We start from the raw sequence: 24,064 nt of genomic DNA, 5'->3' as shown, positions 1-24,064 counted from the left end.
GTCCAGCTTGCTCTGAGCCAGGATGTGATTAGGGGCTGTGAAGGAGCTCTTTACCATGCTGGGACTGAGGCTTGGGGCTGTGTCTTAGCCTGGTTAAGTGAGAGAGAAGGTTCCAGGCCATGAGAACCTTGGCTGAACAGGCGACCAGCCAAGAGACAGTTTGTACTGGGTTGAAGACTGGCTGGGGCTGCTGGCCAGGTACCTAAGGAGGAGAGGAAAATTTCATGAGAGGAAACACAGTGGCTGCAGTGTGACTGGCCAAGGGCGGACTACAGACCCAACTGGGCCAATCAGTGTTTGGGGGCTGGAATTCAGAAACATCTAGTTAGTTTCTGTGAGTGATTGGAACTGAGGTGATATAAGGGGCAGCTGCTTCCCACCATGAGCATGAGAAAGCTGATTTGCAGAAGAAGAAAGAGGAGATTTACAAAGATACGGGGAGGAAGAGAGTTAGAGAGAGAGAGAGAAATAGAAAGGCTTTGCTGTAGACAGGTGTCCAATGCTGGAATCCAATTCCTTGTAAACTCCAGCTGAATTTCCTGTTATTGGACTCCACGAAAGACTCTTATATCCTAGTAATAAATTTCCCTTTTGGGATAATATGAGATGCTTTCTCTACTGGCAACCAAAGAACCTTATATAAGGGAGGAAGATAACTGAGGAAGTTTCCTATCCATCAGTTACAGTCTATTGGGAGAGAGAAAGCAGCACCTGCGTACGTAGGCATCACAACCACACTGAGGGCCAGAGAGGTGAAGGAAGAAGCGCTCATAGAGGCCACAGGCCAGACCTGGGCAGCAAGAGATGAAACCAGGTGCACTTTCTGCCAGAGACACTCCCTGAGATAGAGAAAGAGGGGAAGAAAGACCCCAGCAATTCCCATTGGCTGAACGCAGCCAGAAGTCACTGAGGGGAAGTCACTGCCCAGAGGCAGGAGGCAGCATCCCTGCCAAACAGAACACAGCAGAAGGGCAGAGAATGAATCTGCCTGCTGTGGGTGACTAGCACTTACAATCCTTTAAGAGGCTAAGGTCAGAGGAGACTTGAGGCCAGGAGTTTGAGACCAGCTTAGGCAACATAGTGAAACCTCTGTCTCTAAAAAATGAAATTAGCCGGGTATGGTGGTGTGTGCCTGTAGTCTCAGCTACTGGGGAGGCTGAGGCAAGAGAATCACTTGAGCCCAGGAGTTCAAGGCTGCAGTGAGCTATGATCGCGCTGTTGCACTCTAGCTTGGGTGCCAAGCTAGAGCTATTCAATAAAACAGAATAAAAATAAAAAGGCCGGGTGCAGTGGCTCACGCCTGCAAATCCCAACACTTTGGGAGGCTGAGGCGGGCGGATCACGAGGTCAGGAGTTTGAGACCAGCCTGGCCAACATGGTGAACCAGGGAGTCAGAAGTTGCCGTGAGCCATGATGATGCCACTGCACTCCCGCCTGGTGACAGAGGGAGATGTCTCAAAAAAAGAAAGAAAGAAAGAAAAAGTGGTCCTTCCAGGGGGACACAACTTGGGAAGCAGATGAGGCAAGGTGGGCGCTCCAGCACAAGGCGTCATTTTCACAACAATGCCTGAAGACTCTGGTTCCTTTCTTTCTTCTTTTCAATCTGCAGAAGTCTCTTTTTTTTTTTTTGAGACAGGGCCTCACTCTTTTAGCCAGAGTGATCTTGGCTCACTGCAGCCTCCCCCTCCAGGGTTCAAGCGATTCCCATGCCTCAGCCTCTCAAGTAGCTGGGATTACAGGTGTGTGCCAACATGCACAGCTAACTTTTGTATTTTTAGTAGAGACAGGGTTTCACCATGGTGGCCAGGCTGGTCTTGAACTCCTGACCTCAAGTAATACACCTATCTTGGCTTCCCAAAGTGCTGGGATTACAGGCATGAGCCACCACACCTGGCTGAGACTCTGGCTCCTTTCTAGGAGTCCTTAACCTGATGACCACCAACTCCCGCAGTGGGAGTCCCCCAAAGCACATCATTCATTCATTCATTCATTCATTCATTCATCCAACAAATATTTATTAAACAACTACTATGTGTCTGGCACACTTCTAGGTCCTACGGAGGTGGCACTGAGAAAGCACAAAAACTTTTCTGCTTTCAAATCAGGCAAAATGCCAGTAATTGTTAAATATGGCCAGAGGCGGTAACAGATGTTCATTGTCATTATGTCTTTTTTCTGTGTTTGAAAGTTTTATTGAAAATAGAAGTTAGAAGAAAAAATGTTTGTCTTCTAAGAGACAGACAATAAATAAGGGGTGTATGTGTGTTGGTGTTAAGTGCTACAGAGAACATAAAACAGGAATGAGGGTTGGCAAGTATATATGGAAATTCCAACTTGAAATAGGGTCATACCAGGAACTCCTCACTGAGAAGGTAACTTTTGAATAAAGCACTGAAGGAGAGAAGGGAATGATCCAGACTGCTTTCCTGACAAACAGATGTCCTGGCAGCAGGGACAAAAGAGGCAAAGGCCCCGAGGCCAGAACATGGCCAGTATTTTCCAGGAATAGCGAGGAAGCAAGTGTGTGGCTGGAGCAGAGACAGGGTGCCAGGAGTTGGGGGCAAGGTCAGAGTGGAAAGGGGAGGGGGCAGGCAGATCACACAGGGCCCTGAAGGCCGGAAGGGCTGTGGCTTTTACCCGAGTGACCAGGGGAGGCCCTGGAGGGTGAGTCAAGAGTGACGGAAGCTGACTTGTGTAGGGTAATGAGTAGGCACCCTTTGGAGGCGAGGGTCTCTAGAGCTCCCATTAGACACTCAGGGCAGTCCAGACCCCTACAAGGCTAAAAACCAGTGTGATGGCCAGGCACGGTGGCTCACACCTCTAATCCCAGCACTTTGGGAAGCCAGAGGCCTGCGGATCACTTGAGGTCAGGAGTTCAAGACCAGCCTGGCCAACATGGTGAAACCCCTGGTCTCTACTAAAAATACAAAAACTTAGCCGGGCGTGATAGCTCGCGCTTGTAATCCCAGCTACTCAGGAGGCTGAGGCAAGAGAATTGCTTGAACCCGGGAGGCGGAGGTTGCGGTGAGCTGAGATCGCACCACTGCACTCCAGCCTGGGTGACAGAGTGAGACTCTCGTCTCAAAAACAAACAACAAACAAACACAGTGTGAGGTGCATTTGCCGTTCAAATTTTGCCGCTACCGGGTCTCGGCAGGAAGGGGCGGGCACTGCCTAGTCGCTAGGCTGGGGTGGCGCGTTGCCATAGCGACCCTGGCCAGGCCCGCGGCGCGCGCAGCTGGAGGAGGTTAAGTCTGGAGGCTGCGACCCCCGCCGGTAAGCGCAGGTGAGCCGAGCGCAGGTGGGGCAGGGCCAGGACTCCCGACTGACACCAAGCCGTCTGGGCCCCACCCCCCTTCCATTGAGGTCCTTTTTTTTTTTTTTTTTTTTTTTTTCCTCCTGGAGACAGGGTCTTGCTCTGTCGCCTAGGCTGGAATGCAGTGGCGCTGATGATAGCTCATTGCAGTCCTGACCTCCTAGGCTCAAGGGATCCTCCAACCTCAGCCTCCCGAGTAGCTGGGACTACAGGTCTGCACCACCATGCCAAGCTAATTTTCTTATTTTTTGTAGAGACGAGGTCTCACTATGGTTGCCCAGGCTAGCCTCCATCTCCTGGACTCACAATCCTCTCGCATCGGCCTCCCAAAATGCTGGGATTGCAGGCATCAGCCCATGCGGCCAGGCTGGTCTGTAATTCGGCACCAGAACAACCTGGGCAGACTTTCATTTCCTGTCAACAGCTCACGTGTTAAGACCACAGCCTCCTCTGGAGTAGAACCTAAGTTACCTAAAGTGTGGGATGGAGGGTGATTTGAGGTTACACTGATGAGGTGTGAAGTAACACCCAAAGACATCATAGGAAAGTTATTTGAGTCTGGGTTCTCTTACAATTCTGAGCAAGCCAAGGAGAGTCGGTTTGGTGATCACGTGGCATTAACACCTCTTTTAACATTTGCTAATCTCTCTTTTTTTTTTTTTAGTAGAGACGGGGTTTCACTATGTTGGCCAGGATGGTCTCAATCTTATGACCTTGTGATCCACCGAGGCCTGCCTCGGCCTCCCAAAGTGCTGGGATTACAGGCATGAGCCACCTCACCCGGCCACTAATCTCTATTTTTAACAGAGACCTTGGAGCCCAGCCAACTCTAAGGCAGCATCTAGCTAAGAGTTAAGTTGTTTCTTCCAATGTTTTTATTTTTACATTTATCATTGCCTTAGGGTACCTACTACTGGTTTTCTGTTTATAATAATGATATGTAGGCTGGGTGTGGTTGTTCACACCTGTAATCCCAGCACTTTGGGAGGCTGAGGAGGGTGTATAATGAGGTCAGGAGATTGAGATCATCCTGGCTAACATGGTGAAACCCTGTCTCTACAAAAAATACAAAAAATTAGCTGGGCGTGGTGGCACATGCCTGTAGTCCCACCTACTCAGGAGGCTGAGGCAGGAGAATCACTTGAACCCAGGAGGCAGAGGTTGCAGTGAGCCGAGATCGAACAATTGCACTCTAACCTGGTTGACAGAGTAAAACTCTATCTCAAAAAAAAAAGAGAAAAAATGTAAAATCTCTTTTCTTCTTCCCCTGCCCCCAACCCAGACAGAGTTTTATTCTGTTTCCCAGGCTGGAGTGCAGTGGCACAATCTTGGCTCATCGCAACCTCTGCCTCCTGGGTTCAAGTGATTCTCCTGCCTCAGTTTCCCAAGCAGCTGGGATTACAGACATGTGTCATCACGCCCAGCTAATTTTTGTATTTTTAGTTGAGGCAGGGTTTCAGCATGTTGGCCAGGCTAATCTCGAACTCCTGACCTCAGGTGATCCACCCACCTCAAGCTCCCAAAGTGCTGGGATTACAGGCGTGAGGCATTACAGGCGTGAGGCACCACGATCGGCCTCTTTTTTTTTGAGACGGGGTCTTGCTCTGTCGCCCAGGCTGGAGTGCAGTAGTTCAATCTCGGCTCACTGTAGCCGCTTCCTCCCAAGGTCAAGCGATTCTCCTGTCTCAGCCTCCCGAGTAGCTGGGACTGCAGGTGTGGGCCACTACACATGGCTAATTTTTGTATTTTTAGTAGACCAGTTTTCACCATGTTGGCCAGGCTGATCTTAAACTCCTGACCTCAGGTGATCCACCTTCCTCGGCCTTCCAGATCGACGGGGTGACAGGCATGCATCTGCCCTCCTTTTTTCAACGAGTTGATTTTTTAAAGTGAGTTAATTTATTTTTATTTTACTTTTTTCTTGAGAGAAGTTCTCACTCTGTCATCCGGGCCAGCCTGGCATGATCTCGGCTTACTGCAACCTCTGCCAAGTCAGTTAATTTACACATAAAGATTAATAATAGTACAGGCAATACTTGGAAATGGAAGGGGAAAAATCCCAAAGGTATTGAATTTAGGACCTGAGACTGCTTCCCTACTCTCAGCTTTGGCTCTGCCTGTTTTCTTCACCTGGAATGATTTTCCCTACTCCTAGGTGTGATTGTCAAAATATGCAATCCATATTTTGGGTTCACATTTTGGACTCATATTTGGCTCACTGGCTCATGCCTGTAATACCAGCACTTGGAGATGCTGAGGCGGGTGGATCATTTGAGGTCAGGAGTTCGAGACCAGCCTGGCCAACATGGTGAAATCCCATCCCTACTAAAAATACAAAAATTAGCTGGGCATGGTGGTGGGCACCTGTAATCCCAGCTACTCGGGAGGCTGAGGCACGAGAATTGCTTGAACCCAGGAGGCAGAGTTTGCAGTGAGCCGAAATGGTGCCACTGTACTCTAGCCTGGGAGACAGAGTGAGATTCTGTCTCAAAAAATAATTAAGTAAGACCAGGCACGGTGGTTCACGCCTGTAATCCAGCACTTTGGAAAGCCAAGGCAGGCAGATCACAAGGTTAGGAGTTCGAGACCAGCCTGGCCAACATGGTAAAACCCCATCTCTATTAAAAATACAAAAATTAACCAGGCATGGTGGTGGGTGCCTGTAATCTCAGCTACTTGGGAGGCTGAGGTGGGAGAATCACTTGAACCCAGGAGGTGGAGGTTGCGATGAGCCAAGATTGTGCCATTGCACTCCAGCCTGGGCAACAAGAGCAAAACTCCATCTCAAAATAAATACATTAATTAAATGAGAAAAAAGTAAATAAAAATAAATACATATTTAGAAGATATGAAAAATATATATATTATTTGTGTGACTCCCCCAACCCAGTGGGCACAGCTCCCCCTTGATGCCATCACAAACCCTCCTGCTCTACTGGTCTCCCTGGATTCCTAATCGATTGTGCCTTCAGAACCCCTGGGAGGGGGCCCCAGGAGAGGCAAGGGAGTGGCCAGTCAAAGGTCCATCCAGCACTCAAGGACCCCACCAAGGGCTGGTCACCTGCCCAGGGACTCAGAACACATGAGTCACCCTACTTGAGCTCAGGATCCTGGCAATACACAGGCACGCTGAGCCCTGATGTCCCTAATCCCTCTCCAGCACCCTCCAGCCTTGCAGAAGCAGCCACCATGCCAGTGTCTAAGTGCCTGAAAAGGTCGGAGCCCCTGTGGAAGGGGTGGGACCGGAAGGCCCAGAAGAACGGCCTGCGGTACCAGGTGTACGCTGTGAACGGCGACTACTATGCGGGCGAGTGGAAGGACAACTTGAAACACGGTGAGCGGGCACTCTGGGGACGCGCAGCCAGAGTGGCTCGGAGCCATGGTGGGCCACAGGGCCAGGAGGGCAGCGTGCATGGCTCACTGGGGACATGAGATGTGTCCTCAAGGCTCCCCAGGGTGAGTGCTGGCCCTGGCCAGCTGGGGCCTCTGACCCAAACTCACCCCTGCCTTCGGCGGAGCGAGGATCTCAGGACCAGCGGTGGACAGAGGGTCTTGAGAAACTGGCTTGGCCCAGGTTCCTGCCTTCTGAGAGGGGTTTAGCACCGGACTGGCTGGCAACAAGAAAAGCCAACCCCCTCAAAACCAGCTTGCAGTGGGGTTCTGGGCTTCACATTCAACTGTGATGTTCCCCAGAGGGCTGAACGCCAGGCACAGGGAGGACCCCTACTCCAGGCCCCCCAGGAGGCACAGGGAGGACCCCCTACTCCAGCCCCCCAGGAGGAGCTAGGGCTCCAGTTCTGACCAGCAGTGGGCAAAGGGTCAGATACAAACTACATCCTGATTGGGAAAAGAAAGAAAAAGAGCTTTTATTTTAAAATGTGGCATTGCTGCTGTCTCCAGTCTTGTCCAGACTCTGTACTCTTTTTCTTTTTGGCGGGGGAGGGTGCAGACAGGGTCTTGCTCTGCCTCAAAAAAAAAACCCAGGCTGGAGTACAGCAATGCTTTCAGAGCTCACTGCAGCCCCAAGCTCCTGGGCTTAAGCAATCCACCTGTCTCAGCCTTCTGAATTGCTGGGATTAGAAGTGGGAGTCACTGTGCTTGGCTAGATTCTGTGCTCTTAACCACCCTGCTCTCCTGCCTTGCTGGGTTAAGTGATTTGGAGTCCAATAAATCTGGGTTAGGATCCCAGTTCCAGGCCAAGTACAGTGGCTCATACCTGTAATCGCAGCACTTCAGGAGGCCAAGGTGGGTGGATCACTTGAGGTCAGGAGTTGGAGACCACCCTGGCCAATATGATGAAATCCCATCTCTACTAAAAAAGTACAAAAATTAGCCGAACATGGTGGCACACACCTATAGTCCCAGCTACTTGGGAGGTTAGGCAGGAGAATCACTTGAACCCAGGAGGCGGAGGTTGCAGTGAGCTGAGATCGAGCCACTGCAGTTCAGCCTGGTGACAGGGCGAGACTACATCTCAAAAAAAAAAAAAAAAAAAAAGATGCCTGAGGGTATTCTTAGTTCTTGTGGGTGCATGTGTTGTGGACACAGCCCTGGGCACTGAAGAACCCAGCTATACTGCAGAGCAGTTGTGAGGCTTCCGGTAAATCATCTCCCGTTCGCTGGGTCTCAGCCTTCCCATCTGTGACAGGCCAGTGAGCTTCCATCTGTGTGAGTCCTCCCGCCCCTCAGACCTTGGAGGTGTAGACCCAAAGCCGATGGGCCAGGGGCTGCAGAAAGCAGATCCATCGGAGAACTGAGGTCCCCTCTCTTCAAGACACACCCTTTGACCAAGCTGAAGTGAGTTGCTGTGGTATGAGCAGATTGGAAGTGGCCAAGGCAGTCGTCAAAGTGAGGACAGGGTGGCCTGGTGGGTCCCCGCACCACTCATTCATTCACTCCACAAACACTTACTGAGCTCGCAGTCCATTCCGGGCCCTGAATGGGGCATCCAGCATAATCCCAGCCCTCAGGGAGCTTTCAGTGCTGCAGAGAACCTGCCCAGGAAGGTGACGAGCATTTTACAGATGAGGCATCTGGCGCTGAGAGAGGAAGTAACTTACTCAAGGTCAAGGGGCTGCAGGTAGTGGCATCTGGATGTGAAGGGGACCAGAGAGGAGACATGAAGGGGCCACGAGAACACAGACAGTGGGAGAGGTGAAGTTCCCGCTGGGCAGGACAGGAGGAGGATGAGTTCACTGAGCAGGGGTTATGCCTACTAGGCAGTGAGCCAGAGCGGGGGATGGTCTGAAGGACTGAGAGGGTGCGGAGCGTGGCAGTGCATACCTGTAGTTCCAGCTACTCGGGAGGCTAAGGTGGGAGGACTACTGGAGGCTAGGAGTTCAAGACTAGCCTGGGCAACATATCAAGACCCCATCTCTATAAAATAGAATACTTTTTTTTTTTTTTTGAGACAGAGTTTCGCTCGTTACCCAGGCTGGAGTGCAATGGCGCGATCTTGGCTCATGGCAACCTCCGCCTCCTGGGCTCAGGCAATTCTCCTGCCTCAGCCTCCCAAGTAGCTGGGATTACAGGCACGCGCCACCATGCCCAGCTAATTTTTTGTATTTTTAGTAGAGACGGGGTTTTTTCTCTCCTGCAAGTACGCCTCTGCATGATACACATGGCTGCCAGCAATGCAGTCACAGGGTGGAGGGGTCCTCTTCATTTCCTGATCTAGGTTTTTTTTTTTCATTTTTGAGACTGAGTCTCACTCTGTCACCCAGGCTGGAGTACAGTGGTGCGATCTTGGCTCACTGCAACCTCTGCCTTCCAGATTCAAGTGATTTTCGTGCCTCGGCCTCCCAAGTAGCTGGGATTACAGGCGCCCGCCAGCACGCCTGGCTGTATTTTTTGGTAGAGACAGGGTTTCACCATATTGGTCAGGCTGGTTTCAAACTCCTGACCGCAAGTGATCTGCCCACCTCGGCCTTCCAAAGTTCTGGGATGACAAGCATGAGCCACCGTCCCCAGCCTTTTCCCCTTATTTTCCTACATGCTAAGCTTTGATTTGCCTCACTGTCTCCTGCACAGACCGTCAGCAATTCCATCCTGTTTTAATTTCTCCAAAATACCTGGGATTTCTTTCTTTTCATTTTCTTTTTCTCTTTTTTTTTTTGAGACGGAGTCTCGCTCTGTCACCTAGACTGGAGTGCAGTGGCGTGATCTCAGTTCACTACAACCTCCACCTTCTGGGTTCAAGTGATTCTCCTGCCTCAGCCTTCCGAGTAGCTGGGATTACAGGTGGGCGCCACCATGCCCAGCTAATTTTTTTTGTACTTTTAGTAGAGATGGGGTTTCATTATGTTGGCCAGAATGGTCTTGATCTCCTGACTTCGTGATCCACCCACCTTGACTTCCCAAAGTGTTGGGATTGCAGGCATGAGCCAGGGTACCCAGCCAATTTTTGTACTTTTAGTATAGATGGCATTTCACCATGTTGGTCAGGCTGGTCTCAAACTCCTGACCTCATGATACGCCCACCTCAGCCTCCCAAAGTGCTGGGATTATAGGAGTAAGCCATGGCACCCAGACCTTTTTTTGTTTTTCTTGAGACAGAGTTTCACCCTTGTACCCCAGGCTGGAGTGCAGTGGCGGGACCTCAGCTCACTGCAACCTCCAACTCCCAGGTTGAAGCAATCCTCCTGCCTCAGCCTCCAGAGTAGCTGGGCATGTTCGTGCCACCATGCCCGGCTAATTTTTGTATTGTTAGTAGAGACGGGGTTTTACCATGTTGGTCAAGATGTTCTCGCTGTCCTGACCTTGTAATCCGTCTGCCTTGGCCTCCCAAAGTGCTGGAATTACAGGCATGAGCCACCTCGCCCGGCCTGAAATACCTAGGATTTCAAACTGTCCTAGGGTGTCAGTGTCCTGATGACACTAGTCATTGCACTGCAGGAGATGGTGCAGTGTGGTTTCTGTTGGGTCATCTGGACCCTGAATCCTCAACTGATTCAGTTCCCCAATAGCAAGAGAAGATGAGAGATCATAATATCAGGTCTCAGGACTCCTATAGTAGGTACTCCAATACCGTTAGGCTACGGAGTTTCCCCAGCACGGGCCACATACTGTGTGCATCAACCCCTAACTTGACTGTCGTATGCCGACTGGTCTCACCCTTCACCTTCTTCTCATCACAGGGCCCCTGCTACCTTGGTCACAGAGATGAGCACATAACCCAGCTGGGCAAATCAAAAAATTGAAATGAGATTTTTCAAAGTGGACTAGCAGAGAAAAAGCACCTTTCCCTTCTGATTCCCAACCTGCTGATTTCCGTGTATCTCCTGCATTTCCCTGCAGTAGGAGAGACTGGAAGCCACGCACGGAAGGCATAGTCATGAGCACCCATCTATATATATATATATATATATATATATATATTTTTTTTTTTTTTTCTTTTTTTTGAGACAGAGTCTCACTCTGTTGCTCAGGCTGGAGTGCAGTGGCACGTTGTCGGCTTACTGTAAACTCTGCCTCCCAGGTTCAGACAATTCTCCTGCCTCCCAAGTAGCTGTGATTACAGACACCCACCATCACGCCGGCTAATTTTTATATTTTCAGTAGAGACGGGGTTTTGCCATGTTGGCCAGGCTGGTTTCGAACTCCTGACTTTAAGTGATTTGCCCGCCTTGGCCTCCCAAAGTGCAGGAATTACAGGCGTGACCCACCACACCTGGCGGTAACCCTCATTTTCAATCCGCCACCTTGTCTTTCTTCATGCAGTTCCCTATGGATGAACTGCCCTTCCTGGCCCCAAGGTCACCCCCTCCAGGAAGTCTCTGAGTCTCCAAATTAGACCAAGTGCTCTTCTTCTTCTTCTTCTTTTTTTGAGACGGAGTTTTCGCTCTTGTTACCCAGGCTGGAGTGCAATGGCGCGATCTCGGCTCACCGCAACCTCCGCCTCCTGGGTTCAGGCAATTCTCCTGCCTCAGCCTCCTGAGGAGCTGGGATTACAGGCACGCGCCACTATGCCCAGCTAATTTTTTGTATTTTTAGTAGAGACGGGGTTTCATGATGTTGACCAGGATGGTCTCGATCTCTTGACCTCGTGATCCACCCACCTCGGCCTCCCAAAGTGCTGGGATTACAGGCTTGAGCCACCGTGCCCAGCCACTCTTCTTATATTGAAGAGCGAAACCCCGTCTCAAAAAAAAAAAAAAAAAAAAGAAAAGAAAAAAGAAATCTCAGTGCCTACCTTCGAATATTGAAATTGAACTATGTGGGTATTCATTAGGCCTGTTTCATTTACAAGAGGCGAAAACGACTCAGGAGGGCTTCAGCAATGCAAGTTCAGCCACGGTGGGATTCAGGGGCTTAATGTCACTGGAACTTGGCGTCTCCATCATCTCTCGCTTTTGCTTTGCTCCGCTTTGAGTTCGTGCTTTGGTCAACTTCCTCCCTCTGCAGGCCTAGGTGGGTGTGGTGGCCCAGATGGCCTTAAACAGAGTCTCATTGGACCAACTTGGGTCAGGTGGCCTGCACTAACCAATCACAGCAGCCTGGTGGGCAGAATACACTGATTGCCGAGGCCTGCCGGGGGCGGAGTCAGCCCAGCAAACCTTGGGGATTGAAGAGTGGAAGAGGGGTGTCCCCAAAGGAAATAAAATCAGGAGGAAGTGAGGCGCAGGACAGGCGCAAACAACCCAATAGCCCCTACCTACAATGTGGATGGGCCCCACCACACCATAGGCTCCTCAAGGGCAAAAATAATAAAGGCTCCCAAGATGTGAGGGACAAAAAATAAATAAATAAATAACAACCAAGGCTCACATTGACGTATTTCCTATTTGTAGTCTCTGTTATAGGTGCAGTGCACATATCCTCGACTCTAGTGATCAGAAACAACCCCACAAGATACTGTCTTTCTTTCTTTCTCTCTCTCTCTCTCTCTCTTTCTTTCTTTTTTTTTTTTTTTTTTTTTGAGACGGAGTTTCGCTCTTGTTACCCAGGCTGGAGTGCAATGGCGCGATCTCGGCTCACGGCAACCTCCGCCTCCTGGGTTTAGGCAATTCTCCTGCCTCAGCCTCTTGAGTAGCTGGGATTACAGGCACGCGCCACTATGCCCAGCTAATTTTTTGTATTTTTAGTAGAGATGGGTTTTCACCATGTTGACCAGGATGGTCTCGATCTTTTGACCTTGTGATCCACCCGCCTCGGCCTCCCAAAGTGCTGGGATTACAGGCTTGAGCAACCGCGCCCAGCCAACACTCTTTTTTTTTTTTTTTGAGACTGTGTCTCCCTCTGTCGCCAGGCTGGAGTCCAGTGGTGCAATCTCGGCTCACGGCAACCTCTGCCTCCTGGATTCAAGCGATTCTCCTGCCTCAGCCTCCCAAGTAGCTGGGACTACAGGCTCGCGCCACAGTAGAGACGGGGGTTTCACCATGTTGGCCAGGATGGTCTCGATCTCTTGACTTTGTGATCCATCTGCCCGAGCCTCCCACAGTGCTGGGAAATCAGTCGTGAGCCACCGTGCCTAGCCAGGTTTTCTTTTAAGGGAAAATTAGAATGGCCCCATAATTACTCACAAATTGAATCTTTTCTCCCTCAGCTTTATTGCAGTATGATTGACAAAGAAAAATTGTATATATTTAAGATGTGTAGCAAGATGTTTTCTTAAAAGTCTACATTCCAAAATTAGTACAAAGTAATTAACATATCCATCTCCTCATAGTATTACAATTTTGTGCGCCTGTGGTGAGAACAATTAAGATCTACTCTCTTAGCAAATTTTAAGTATAATATCCAATACACCAATACAGTGTTAATATAGTCACCATGTTGTTGTACACCAGGTCTCCAGATCTTTGTTTGTTAGTTTGTTTTGAGACAGACTCTTGCTCTGTAGCCCAGGCTGGAGTGCAGTGGCACAATCTCACTCACTGCAACCTCTCCTCCAAAGTTCAAGCAAGTCTCCTACCTAAGCCTCCTGAATAGCTGGGATTACAGATGTGTGCCACCACACCAGGCTAATTTTTGTATATTTAGTAGAGACTGGGCTTAGCCATGTTGCCCAGGCTAGTCTCAAACTTCTGACCTCAAGTGATTCGCCTACCTCAGCCTCCCAAATTCCTGGGATTACCGGAGTGAGCCACCACGCCCAGCCTCAGGTCTCCAAACCTTGTACATCTTATAACAAAACGTTTGCACCCTTTGACGAACATCGCCACTGTTTCCCTGCCCCACCAGCCCCTGGTAACCTGTACTTTACTCTGTTTCTATGAGTTTGACTTTTTTAGATTCCACATATAAGTAAGATCATGGGGTATTTCTCTTTCTGAGCTTGGCTTATTTCTCTTGGCATAATGTCCTCCAGATTCATCCCTGTTGTCACAAATAGCATGTTTTCTTTCTTTCCTTTTATTATTTTATGTATTTATTTTATTTTTTGAGACTGAGCCTCATTCTATTGCCCAGGCCGGTGATCATGGCTCACTGCAATTTCCACCTCCCGGGTTCCAGTGATTCTCCTGCCTCAGCCTCCAAAGTAGCTGGGATTACAGGTGCGTGCTACCATGCCCAGCTAATTTTGGTATTTTTATTAGAGACAGGGTTTCACCATGTTAGCCAGGCTGATCTCAAACTCCTGACGTCAGGCAATCTGCCCGCCCTGGCCTCCCAAAGTGCTGGGGTTATAGGCGTGAGCCACCATGCCTGGCCCTTTTCAAAATTTATTTATTTATTTATTCTGAGACTGAGTCTCGCCCTGTTGCCCAGGCTAGAGTGCAACGGCACGATCTCAGCTCACTGCAACCTCCACCTCCTGGGTTCAAGCGATTCTTCTGCCTCAGCTTCCCAAGTAGCTGGGATTACAGGTATGTTCCACCATGCCCAGCTACTTTTTTGTATTTTTAGTAGAGATGGACTTTCACCATGTTGGCTGAGCTGGTCTTGAACTCCTGACCTTGCGATCTGCCTACCTCACTCAGTCTTCCAAAGTGCTGGGATTACAAGCGTGAGCTACCACACCTGGATTTTAATTTTTATTTATTTATTTTTGAGATGGGGTCTCAGTCTGTTGCCCAGGCTGGAGTGCAGTGCTGTGATCTCAGCTGACTGCAACCTCTGCCTGCCGGTTTCTAGTGATTCTCCTGCCTCAGTCTCCCAAGTAGCTGGGATTACAGGCACATGCCACCATGCGTGAATTATTTTTGTATTTTTGTAGAGACGTGGTTTTGCCATGTTGGCAAGCCTGGTCTCGAATTCCTGACCTCAGGCGATCCACCTGCCTCAGCCTCCCAAAGTGCTGGGATTACAGGCATGAGCCACCTTGCCGGCCTAAATTCTTTATGCATCCAGGGTCTCTGTGTGTTCTTAGGCTGGTCTTAAACTTCTGGCCTCAAGTGATCTTCCTACTCTGGCCAACACTGTGAAACCTTGTCTCTACTAAAAATACAAAAAATTACCTGGTGTGGTGGCGTGCACCTGTAATCCCAGCTACTCGGGAGGCTGAGGCAGGAGAATCACATGAACCTGGGAGGCGGAAGTTGTAGTGAGTGGAGATCATACCACTGCACTCCAGCCTGGGCCACAGAGCAAGACTCCGTCTCAAAAAGAAAAAAAAAGAAAGGCCAGGTATGGTGCCTCATGCCTATAATCCCAGTACTTTGGGAGGCCTAGGCAGGAGGACTGCTTGAGCCCAGGAGTTTGAGACCAACCTGGGCAACATAGAAAGACTCCATCTCTACAGAACTTTTTAAATAAAATTAGCCCGGTGTAGTGGCATGCACCTGTGGTCTCAGCTACTCAGGAGGCTGAGGTGGAAGGATCATTTGATGGCGGAAGTCTGGGTGGTTGAGGCTGCAGTGAGCTGTGCACTTCAGCATAGGCAACACAGCCAGATCTTGTCTAAAAAAAAAAAAAAAAGAAAAGAAAAAAGCAAATTAACAGGTATTAATCACCTACAACATGCCAGGCAGGATTTCAGTGCAGCGAATGAAACAGACCAAAGTCTCTGCCTTCCCGCAGCTCACATTCTCCTGAAAGAGACACACGTGAGACACTAAGCAACAAATAAGAGAATTACTCTGGCCGGGCGCGGTGGCTCCCGCCTGTAATCCCATAATCCCAGCACTGTGGGAGGCCGAGGCAGACGTGTCACTTGAGGTCAGGAGTTTGAGACCAGCTTGGCCAACATGGAACCCCATCTCTACTAAAAATACAGAATTATTTGTATTGGCACATGTTGGCGCATGCCTGTAGTCCTAGCTACTCTGGAGGCTAAAGCAGGAGAATCTCTCAATCCCTGGAGGCGGAGGTTGCAGTGAGCCAAGATTGTGCCATTGCACTCCAGCCTGGGTAACAGAGACACCGTCTCAAAAAAAAAAAAAAGGAAATAGAACCTTCCTGGTCTTCTCCTGGGTACTGGGTGTCTAGGATGATGCACAGAGCCTGTCCCAGCTCTCAAGATTTGTCCAGTCGGGGGCCCCTGAGGCCCAGGCAGGCACAGCACCCCCACCCCAGGTGGCCATGATGCAACGTTGCCCATCTGTGTGCCACCAGGGAAAGGAACACAGGTCTGGAAGAAGAACGGAGCCATCTATGAAGGGGACTGGAAGTTTGGGAAGCGAGACGGCTATGGCACCCTCAGCCTTCCTGATCAACAGACAGGAAAGTACAGGAGAGTCTACTCAGGCTGGTGGAAAGGTGATAAGAAATCGGTAAGTAGGGCTGCCAGCCAGGCTGTGTGTGTGTGTGTGTGTGTGTGTGTGTGTGTGTGTGTGTGTGTGTCTAGGGGGAGCTGAGAGAGGCCTGGGAGAAAAGGGAGGGGAGGTCTACCGGGAGGAGGACAAGGTTGTGGTGTGTGTGGGAGAAGGAAGGGGTGGGGGAATTGCAAAGTTTCTCAGAACAAAACCCAGGAAACAGGAAGCAAGAGAAGGCCAGGGAGGAGCCCAAGAAACCCTGTGGTTGCAGGAGCCAGCCAGGCTTGTGGGGACGAAGTCTGCTCCACCCTCTTCCCCCTGGTTTCCTGGCTTTCTTTTCCCGGGCATCTCTTTCTGAGAATCCCCCTTCTGCTGGGCCTGAATAAAAGAGGAGGTAGGAAAAATGGAAGCAAGAGGGCAGAGGATGAGAGAGTTGGGTCCCAGGGGGCAGAAGCCAGCCAGAGGCGCATGCTCAGCCCAGAAACACCCAAGCTCGGCACAGGGTCCGTCTACCTACTTCCACAAGTGTGGATGAATCCTCACCATCGGCCCCGGGGACACTAATAAGAAACAGTATTGCAACTGAACAACTACTATTGTGAGCCTGAACCACACAGGTAATACTTCAGTTCACTCTCACAGCAATGGCTCATCATCATCATCACGCCCATTTTACTGATAAGCAAACAAGCTTGGAGAGATGAGGTATCTTGTAACCACCCAAGGGGTTCACCCTGCCCGCTGCCTAGACAGAGCCGATTCATCAAGACAGGGCAGTTGCAATAAAGAAAGAGTAACTGACACAGAGGTGGCTGTGTGGGACACCTGAGTCGCATTGTTACTCCAGTCAGCCTCCCCGAACATTCTGGCAGCAGAGTTTTTAAGGATAACTTTGGTGGGTGGGGGGAAGACAGTGAGCCAGGAGTGCTGATTGGTCAAAGATGAAGTCACAGGGAGTCAAAGCTGTCTTCTTGCCCTGAGTCAGTTCCTGGGTGGGGGCCACAAGATCACCTAAGTCACTTTATTGATCTGGGTGGAGCCAGCTGATCCATCCAGTGTACAGTCTGCAAAATATCTCCAGCGCTGATCTTAGGAGCAGTTTGGGGAGGGTCAGAATCTTGTAGCCTCCAGCTGCATGACTGCTAAACCAAAATTTCTAATCTTGTAGCTAATGTTAATCCTACAAAGGCAATCTAGTCCCCAGGCACGAAGGAGGTCTTTGGGAACAGGCTGTTACTGTCTTTGTTTAAACTTTAAGTTTCTCCCAAAGTTAGTTCAGCATAAGCTCAAGAATGAACAAGGATAGCTTGGAGGTTAGAAGCAAGATGGAGTCGGTGAAGTTAGGTCTCTTTCGCTGTCTCAGTCATCGCTTTGCAAAGGCGGTTTCAGTCTTTCCCGGAGTCACACAGCTAGCAAGTAGCCAGGGTTCCATGTTCTCTGCTCCCAAATTTATTGGCTAATAGGAAGAGAAAGTCCCAAATAACCAGTTTACGTAGAATATGGTGTTAGGAGAGTTGTTTTCACAGAGTGCCCACAGGAGAGTCATTAAGCCCAGCCTAGGAAATTCGAGGCAGAATGCTAGACACGGTGGCTCACCCTGTAATCCCAGTTCTTTGGGAGGCTGAGGCGGTTGGATCACTTGAGGTCAGGAGTTTGAGACTGGCCTGGCCAACATGGTGAAACCCCCGTCTCTACTAAATAAAAATACAAAAGAAAATTAGCTGGGCACAGTAGTGCGCACCTGTATTCCCAGCTTGGAAGACAGAGGCATGAGAATTGCTTCAACTTGAGAGGCAGAGGTTGTAGTGAGCTGAGATCATGCCGCTGCATGCCTGCCTGGGCAACAGAGCAAGACTCCATCTCTAAATAAATAATATTATGTAATAATAATAATTAGCTGTACGTGGTGGTGCACATCTGTAGTCCCAACTTCTCGGAAGCCTGAGGCAGGAGGATTGTTTGATCTCAGGAGGCTGAAGCTGCAGTGAGCTATGGTGGTGCCACCACACTCCAGCCTGGACAGCAGAGCAAGACTTGTCTCAAAAAGAGGGAATTCAAGGCCGGGTGCGGTGGCTCACACCTGTAATCCAAGCACTTCGGAGGCCAAGGTGGGTGGATCACCTGAGGTCAGGAGTTCAAGACCAGCCTGACCAAGATGGTGAAACCCCATCTTTATAAAAAAAAGAGGGAATTCAGGCCAGGCATGGTCATTTATGCCTGTGATCCCAGCATTTTCGGAGGTCAAGGTAGGAAGATCACCCGAGGTCAGGAGTTTAAGACCAGCCTGGCCAACATGGTGAAACCCCGTCTCTACTAAAAATACAAAAATTAGCCAGGCATGGTGGTGGACGCCTGTAACCCAGTTACTCAGGAGGCTGAGGCAGGAGAATGCTTGAACCTGGGCGGCAGAGGCTGCAGTGAGCCGAGATAGCACCACTGCACTCCAACTTGGGTACAGAGTGAGACTCCATCTCAAAAAACAAAGAGGGAATTTAGGGCAGGCTTCCTGTAGGAGGTGACACTAAAAGATGTTAGGAATTAGCCAGGAAGAAAAAATGGGGAGGATGGGAGGCAAAAAATAGCAAAGGAAACGAGATGTCAAACAGTAGTGTGTGTCTGCCCTGGAGCAGGAGTAAGGAAAAGGGCCTTCAAGGACATGTGGGAAATGAGGATTTTGAGGAGTAGGCTTGGCTCCTCAATCCAACCTCCTTGGGTATGATCTGCAAAAAGACCTTGTTTCCCTGTGGTTGGACACTAAGTATGGTGTTCTCTTTCTTTCTTTTTTTTTTTTTTTGAGACAGTCTCTCCCTCTGTCGCCCAGGCTGAAGTGCGATGGTGCGATCTTGGCTCACTGCAACTTCCACCTCCCCAGTTCAAGTGATTCTCCTGCCTCAGCATCCTGAGTAGCTGGGATTACAGGTGCACACTACCACGCATGGCTGATTTTTGTATTTTTTGGTAGAGATGGGAGTTTCAGCATGTTGGGCAGGCTGGTCTCAAACTCCGAACTCGGTGATGCACCCACCTCAGTCTCTCCAAGTGCTGGGATTACAGACTTGAACCACCGAGCCTGGCTATCTACGGTGTTTCTGTTCATTTTTCTGGGTCAAAATAAGAGTGGGATGGGGGCAAGCTTAATCCAATGGGTGATTTTTTATTTTTATTTTTTGAGACAGGTTCTCACTCTGTCACCCAGGCTACAGTGCACTGGTGGGATCTCAGCTCACTGAAACCTCCATCTCTCCAGTTCAAGCTATTCTTCTGCCTCAGCCTCCCGAGTAGCTGGGATTACAGGCCCTGTCCACCATGCCCAGCTAATTTTCTATTTTTAGTAGAGACAGGGTTTCACCATGTTGGCCAGGCTGATCTTGAACTCCTGACCTCAAGTGATCTGCCCATCTCAGCCTTCCAAAGTGAGCCCGTGAGCCACTGCACCCGTCTTAGATGGGCGATTTAAAGAATCCTCTGGTGCTGTAGGGGCTGCATGGTGCACAGTGGGATGGGGATGAGGGAGGAGGGGGTGGTCAGTGAGGAAGGAGCTTAATGACCGGCTGCATGGAGGTGGCCACAGAGGCACAGAGAGAAAGGGACAGCATGGAGAGATCCTTCAAAACACGATAGGCAGGCTCGGTGGCTCACACCTCTAATCCCAGCACTTTGGGAGGCTGAGGAGGGTGGATCACTTGAAGTCAGGAGTTCCAGACCAGCTTAGCCAACATGGTGAAACCCTGTCTCTACTGAAAATACAAAAATTAGCCAGGTGTGGTGGTGCGTGCTTGTAATACCAGCTACTTGGGAGGCTAAGGCAGGAGAATCACTTAAACCCAGGAGGCAGAGGTTGCAGTGAGATGAGATCACACCACTGCACTCCAGCCTGGGTGACAGAGCAAGACTCTCTCTCAAAAAAAAAAAGGCATGACCCTCCGCTAAGACACGACCCTCTGCTTGGACATAGGGCTGAGGAAGAAGAAGGAAGACGCTGGGCTGTGTGGTTCTGGGGTGCCTGGGAAGATGACGGGCTTTCCTGGTGTGGGGGATGGCGCCCTAAGCAGGAGCATCTTCGTGCTTTCAGGGTTATGGGATCCAGTTTTTCGGACCCAAGGAGTATTATGAGGGTGAGTGGTGTGGCAGCCAGCGCAGCGGGTGGGGCCGCATCTACTACAGCAACGGCGACATCTACGAGGGACAGTGGGAGAAGGACAAGCCACACGGGGAGGGCATGCTGCGCCTAAGTGAGTGCCCTGCCCTCTCAGGGCCCGCCCACCCGACCACGCCCCTGGTAGCAAGCTGGCCAGGCCCACCTGGTCCCACAGGGACATGCCACACCCGGCATAGCCCTTGCATCAGTTGGGACCAGAGAGGAAACGGACCCCATCCCTCCCCTCAGAGAGCTTGTACTTTACTAGGGGAGCCTAACGATAAATACATAACTGAGAATGTCTTGGGATCATCATAATCATAGCCAACACTTATATGTACTGGGCTCATTTAATCCTCACCACAGTCCCATAAGATAGGTGCTTTTAGGCCGGGCATGGTGGCTCACGCCTGTAATTCCAGCACTTTGGGAGGCCGAGGCAGGTAGATACCTGAGGTCGGGAGTTCGAGAGCAACCTGACCAACATGAAGAAACCCCATCTCTACTAAAAAAAAGTACAAAATTAGATGGCTGTGGTGGCACATGCCTGTAACCCCAGCTACTCAGGGGACTGAGGCAGCAGAAACACTTGAATCCGGGAGGCAGAGGTTGTGGTGAGCCAAGATCGTGCCATTGTACTCCAGCCTGGACTATAAGAGCAAAACTTCATCTCAAAAAAATAAAAATAAATAATAATAAAGAAATAAAAAAGATAGGTGCTCTTATCATCCCTTCTTTACAAAGGGACTGACACGGAGCTGAAGTCACTCGCTCCAGGTCACACTGTCTGGGCTGTGGGGTAAATGTGCTAACATTTCTCCTTAGGAAGCAGGACGGCCTGTTGGGAAATGATGACAGAATTTGGGGCAGGGCCCATTTAACTTGACTTATGGTCAGGGAATGCCGCCCTCAAGAGGGTGCGTTGGGTTTTTGTTTTTGATTTTGCGACCAGTTCTCTGTCACTTAGGCCGGAGTGCAGTGGCGCGATCTCAGCTCACTGCAACCTCTGACTCCCAGCTCCCAGCAAGTCTCCTGTACCAGCCTCCCGAGTAGATGGGATTAGAGGCGTGTACCACCATGCCCAGCTAATTTTTTTTTTTGTATTTTTTTTAGTAGAGACAAGGTTTCATTCACCATGTTGGTCAGGCTGATCTCAAACTCCTGACCTCAAGTGATCCACCTGCCTCGGACTCCCAAAGTGCTGGGATTACAGGCGTGAGCCACTGTGCCTGGCCCAGAGGGTGCATTTGAATATTTGAAAGGAGACCCAAAGGAGGAGAAGTAGCTGGATTTTTTTTTTTTTTTTTTTTGAGACAGGTCTCACTCTGTCACCCTGGCTGAAGTGCAGTGTGGCAATCTCAGCTCACTGCAGCCTCAATTTCCTGAGCTCAAGCCATCCTCCCACCTCAGTCTCCTGAGTAGCTGGGACTATAGGTGCACACTACCATGCCCAGCTAATTTTTAAAAAATTGTTTTTGCAGAGATGGGGTCTCACTATGTTACTCAGGCTGGTATTGATCTGCTGGGTTTATAACCCTCCCATCTTGGCCTCCCAATGCGTTGGAGTTGCATTGAGCTCTGTAAGAACGACCCCCTGGGGGTCTAGCCTAGTTTTGTGTACCCCGAACCACAGCTCCCTGTCCTTTCCCCAGAGAACGGGAACCGCTACGAGGGCTGCTGGGAGAGGGGCATGAAGAACGGACCGGGGCGTTTCTTCCATCTGGACCACGGACAGCTGTTTGAAGGCTTCTGGGTGGACAATATGGCCAAGTGCGGGACAATGATCGACTTTGGGCGTGATGAGGCCCCTGAGCCTACTCAGTTCCCCATTCCTGAGGTGGGCAGCCCTCCCCAGGGCCCTGTGGCCACACCCAGACAGAGACAGAGGCCAGCACCCTGAGCCATGTCCAGCCCAGACCTGCCAGGCCCAGCCCAGCCCAGACAGGGAACAGACAAGGTTTTGTTTTCAGTCAGGGCATCCCTATGAAGGGAAGTGGCTCCTGATCATGCTGGCAGCATCCCATGGGGCAGGCAGCGCCAGTCAAGGCTGGCAGCCTGGGTCCTCCACGTTCTCCAAACCAACCCCTCGCTGTTTCCTTCCAGGTCAAAATCCTAGACCCTGATGGTGTGCTGGCAGAAGCCTTGGCCATGTTCAGGAAGACAGAGGAAGAAGGAGATTGATGCTGGGTGAAGGGTGGGCACGCCTGCCATGCTCTTCCGTGGCTGAGGCTGCTCCAGGGCCGGGATCAATGCACACATCTCCTGGGGTCTCCAAAGGGCTCGGGATGGGGGCGCGGGGGAGCAAGACCAGAGAGGGCAGTCTTCTTGCCTTCTATGTTCCAGTGTGGTTTTTGGCTCTTCCTCTTCAAACCCCCTTTTGGCCAGGTGTGGTGGCTCACGCCTGTAATCCCAACACTTTGGGAGGCCAAGGCAGGTGGATCACTTGAGGTCAGGAATTCGAGACCATCCTGGCAAACATGGTGAAACCCCATTTCTACTGGTAGCAGGCGCCTGTAATCCCAGCTGCTTGGGAGGCTGAGGCAGGAGAATTGTTTGAACCCAGGAGGCAGAGATTGCAGTGAGCCGAGATCGTGGCATTGCACTCTAGCCTGGGCGAGAGAGTGAGAGTCCGTCTCAAAAACAACAAAACTCAAAACTGATTTCACTGAAGACCAGTGCATTCCAGGTCCACCCAGAACCTTCTGTTTGTACCCTGGGCCACGTCACTGGGCTGGGCACAGGTTGGAAGGAGGTGGTCTGTGGGCTTCTGAAGGCCCTTGAGTAAGGCGGTTGGCCTCGGGCTTCCATTTCATATCTGTCCAGTGGGGCCTTGTCTAGTCCAAGCCCCTCCTGAGCACGATGTGAGGGTTTGAGGAGAGGGCCTTGGTACAGTGAATTTCTAATGGCAGCTCCACCATTCCCCTCTCTCCCCTGCAGAGAACACCGACGCTTCAGGAGAAATTCAAGTCCGTGTCACCCAGTCATTCAGATCAGTGCAGCTCTGGCTGGAAGAGTCAGCAGTGGCTCTGCACAAACCTGGCACCCTCAGAGGGCCCCTCACTCCCCCAAGCACTGGGTAGTTTCTTGCCAATAGGAAGGCCAGTGCTTCTCTCCCAGGCTGGCCTTGGGACCCTCTTGCGGCCTTCGTTTTCTGATCTCATCCTGCAGTGCATGAGAATAAAGAGCCAGGTGGTGTAAGCCCGGGCCTGTGGTGTGAGGGTGGGCATGCAAGGGGGCACAGGAGGGGTTTCAGGTGGGGAAAGACATCCCCTGGCTGGGCTGCCTGGGCTTAGCTTGGGGAGGAGGTCTTAGGCCGGGTGCACTGGCTCATTCCTGCAACCCCAGCACTTTGGGAGGCCAAGGCAGGAGGGATCACTTGAGGCTGGGAATTCAAGACAAGCCTAAGCAACATAGCAAGATCCTGACTCTACAGAAAAGAATTTTTTTTTTTTTTGAGATGGAATCTCGCTCTGTCATCAGGCTGGAGTGTAGTGGCGTGATCTTGGCTCACAGCAACGTCTGCCTCCCGGGTTCAAGCGAATCTCCTGCCTCAGTCTCCCGAATAGCTAAGACTACAGGTGCACGCCACCACATCCAGCTGATTTTTGTATTTTTAGTAGAGACAAGGTTTCACCATGTTGGCCAGGATGATCTTGATCTCTTGACCTTATGATCCGCCTGCCTCGGTCTCTCAAATGGTGGGATTACAGGCATGAGCCACTGCATCTGGCAAACAAAAAAATTTTAAAAATATAAAAGAAAGGAAAAGAAAGGGCTGGGTGTGGTGGCTCATGTTTGTAATCCCAGCCCTGTGGGAGGTTGAGGTGAGCAGATCACAAGGTCAAGAGATCGAGATCCTGGCCAACGTGGTGAAACCCCATCTCTACTGAAAATACAAAAATTAGCTGGGTGTGGTGGCACGGGCCTGTAATCCCAGCTACTTGGGAGGCTGAGGCAGGAGAATCACTTGAACCA

At 50.5% G+C, this 24,064-nt stretch overlaps 1 protein-coding gene across 2 annotated transcripts; it reads left to right on the top strand.

The window, feature by feature from the left end:
• The first annotated feature begins 3,209 nt into the window (after positions 1–3,209).
• On the top strand, positions 3,210–23,287 carry MORN3 (MORN repeat containing 3). Of its 2 annotated transcripts, XM_035257875.3 has the most exons (7): positions 3,210–3,286; positions 6,477–6,650; positions 15,812–15,969; positions 20,024–20,183; positions 21,742–21,926; positions 22,193–22,283; positions 23,027–23,287. In XM_035257875.3, exons 2-6 carry the CDS (start codon positions 6,506–6,508, stop codon positions 22,268–22,270), a joined length of 726 nt encoding a protein of 241 aa, XP_035113766.2. In that variant the 5' UTR covers positions 3,210–3,286; positions 6,477–6,505; the 3' UTR covers positions 22,271–22,283; positions 23,027–23,287. The 2 variants fall into 2 exon arrangements, with proteins under 2 accessions (XP_035113766.2, XP_078193606.1); XM_078337480.1 differs by lacking the exon at positions 3,210–3,286 and having other exon boundaries at positions 6,330–6,650.
• The last annotated feature ends 777 nt before the right edge of the window (positions 23,288–24,064 follow it).

Source organism: Callithrix jacchus, chromosome 9, assembly GCF_049354715.1.
Source record: "Callithrix jacchus isolate 240 chromosome 9, calJac240_pri, whole genome shotgun sequence".
Classification (NCBI taxonomy): Eukaryota; Metazoa; Chordata; class Mammalia; order Primates; family Cebidae; genus Callithrix; species Callithrix jacchus.
The sequence above is the reverse complement of the archived record's forward strand: the minus strand, read 5'-3'. Positions and strand labels throughout refer to the sequence as shown.

Excerpts from the sequence above, each read along its gene's own strand:
- MORN3 (XM_035257875.3), top strand. The coding sequence starts at position 6,506 with ATGCCAGTGTCTAAGTGCCTGAAAAGGTCGGAGCCCCTGTGGAAGGGG. Across the intron at positions 15,970-20,023 it reads GGAAAGGTGATAAGAAATCG|GGTTATGGGATCCAGTTTTT; the intron begins GTAAGTAGGGCT and ends TCGTGCTTTCAG. Across the intron at positions 21,927-22,192 it reads CTCAGTTCCCCATTCCTGAG|GTCAAAATCCTAGACCCTGA; the intron begins GTGGGCAGCCCT and ends GTTTCCTTCCAG.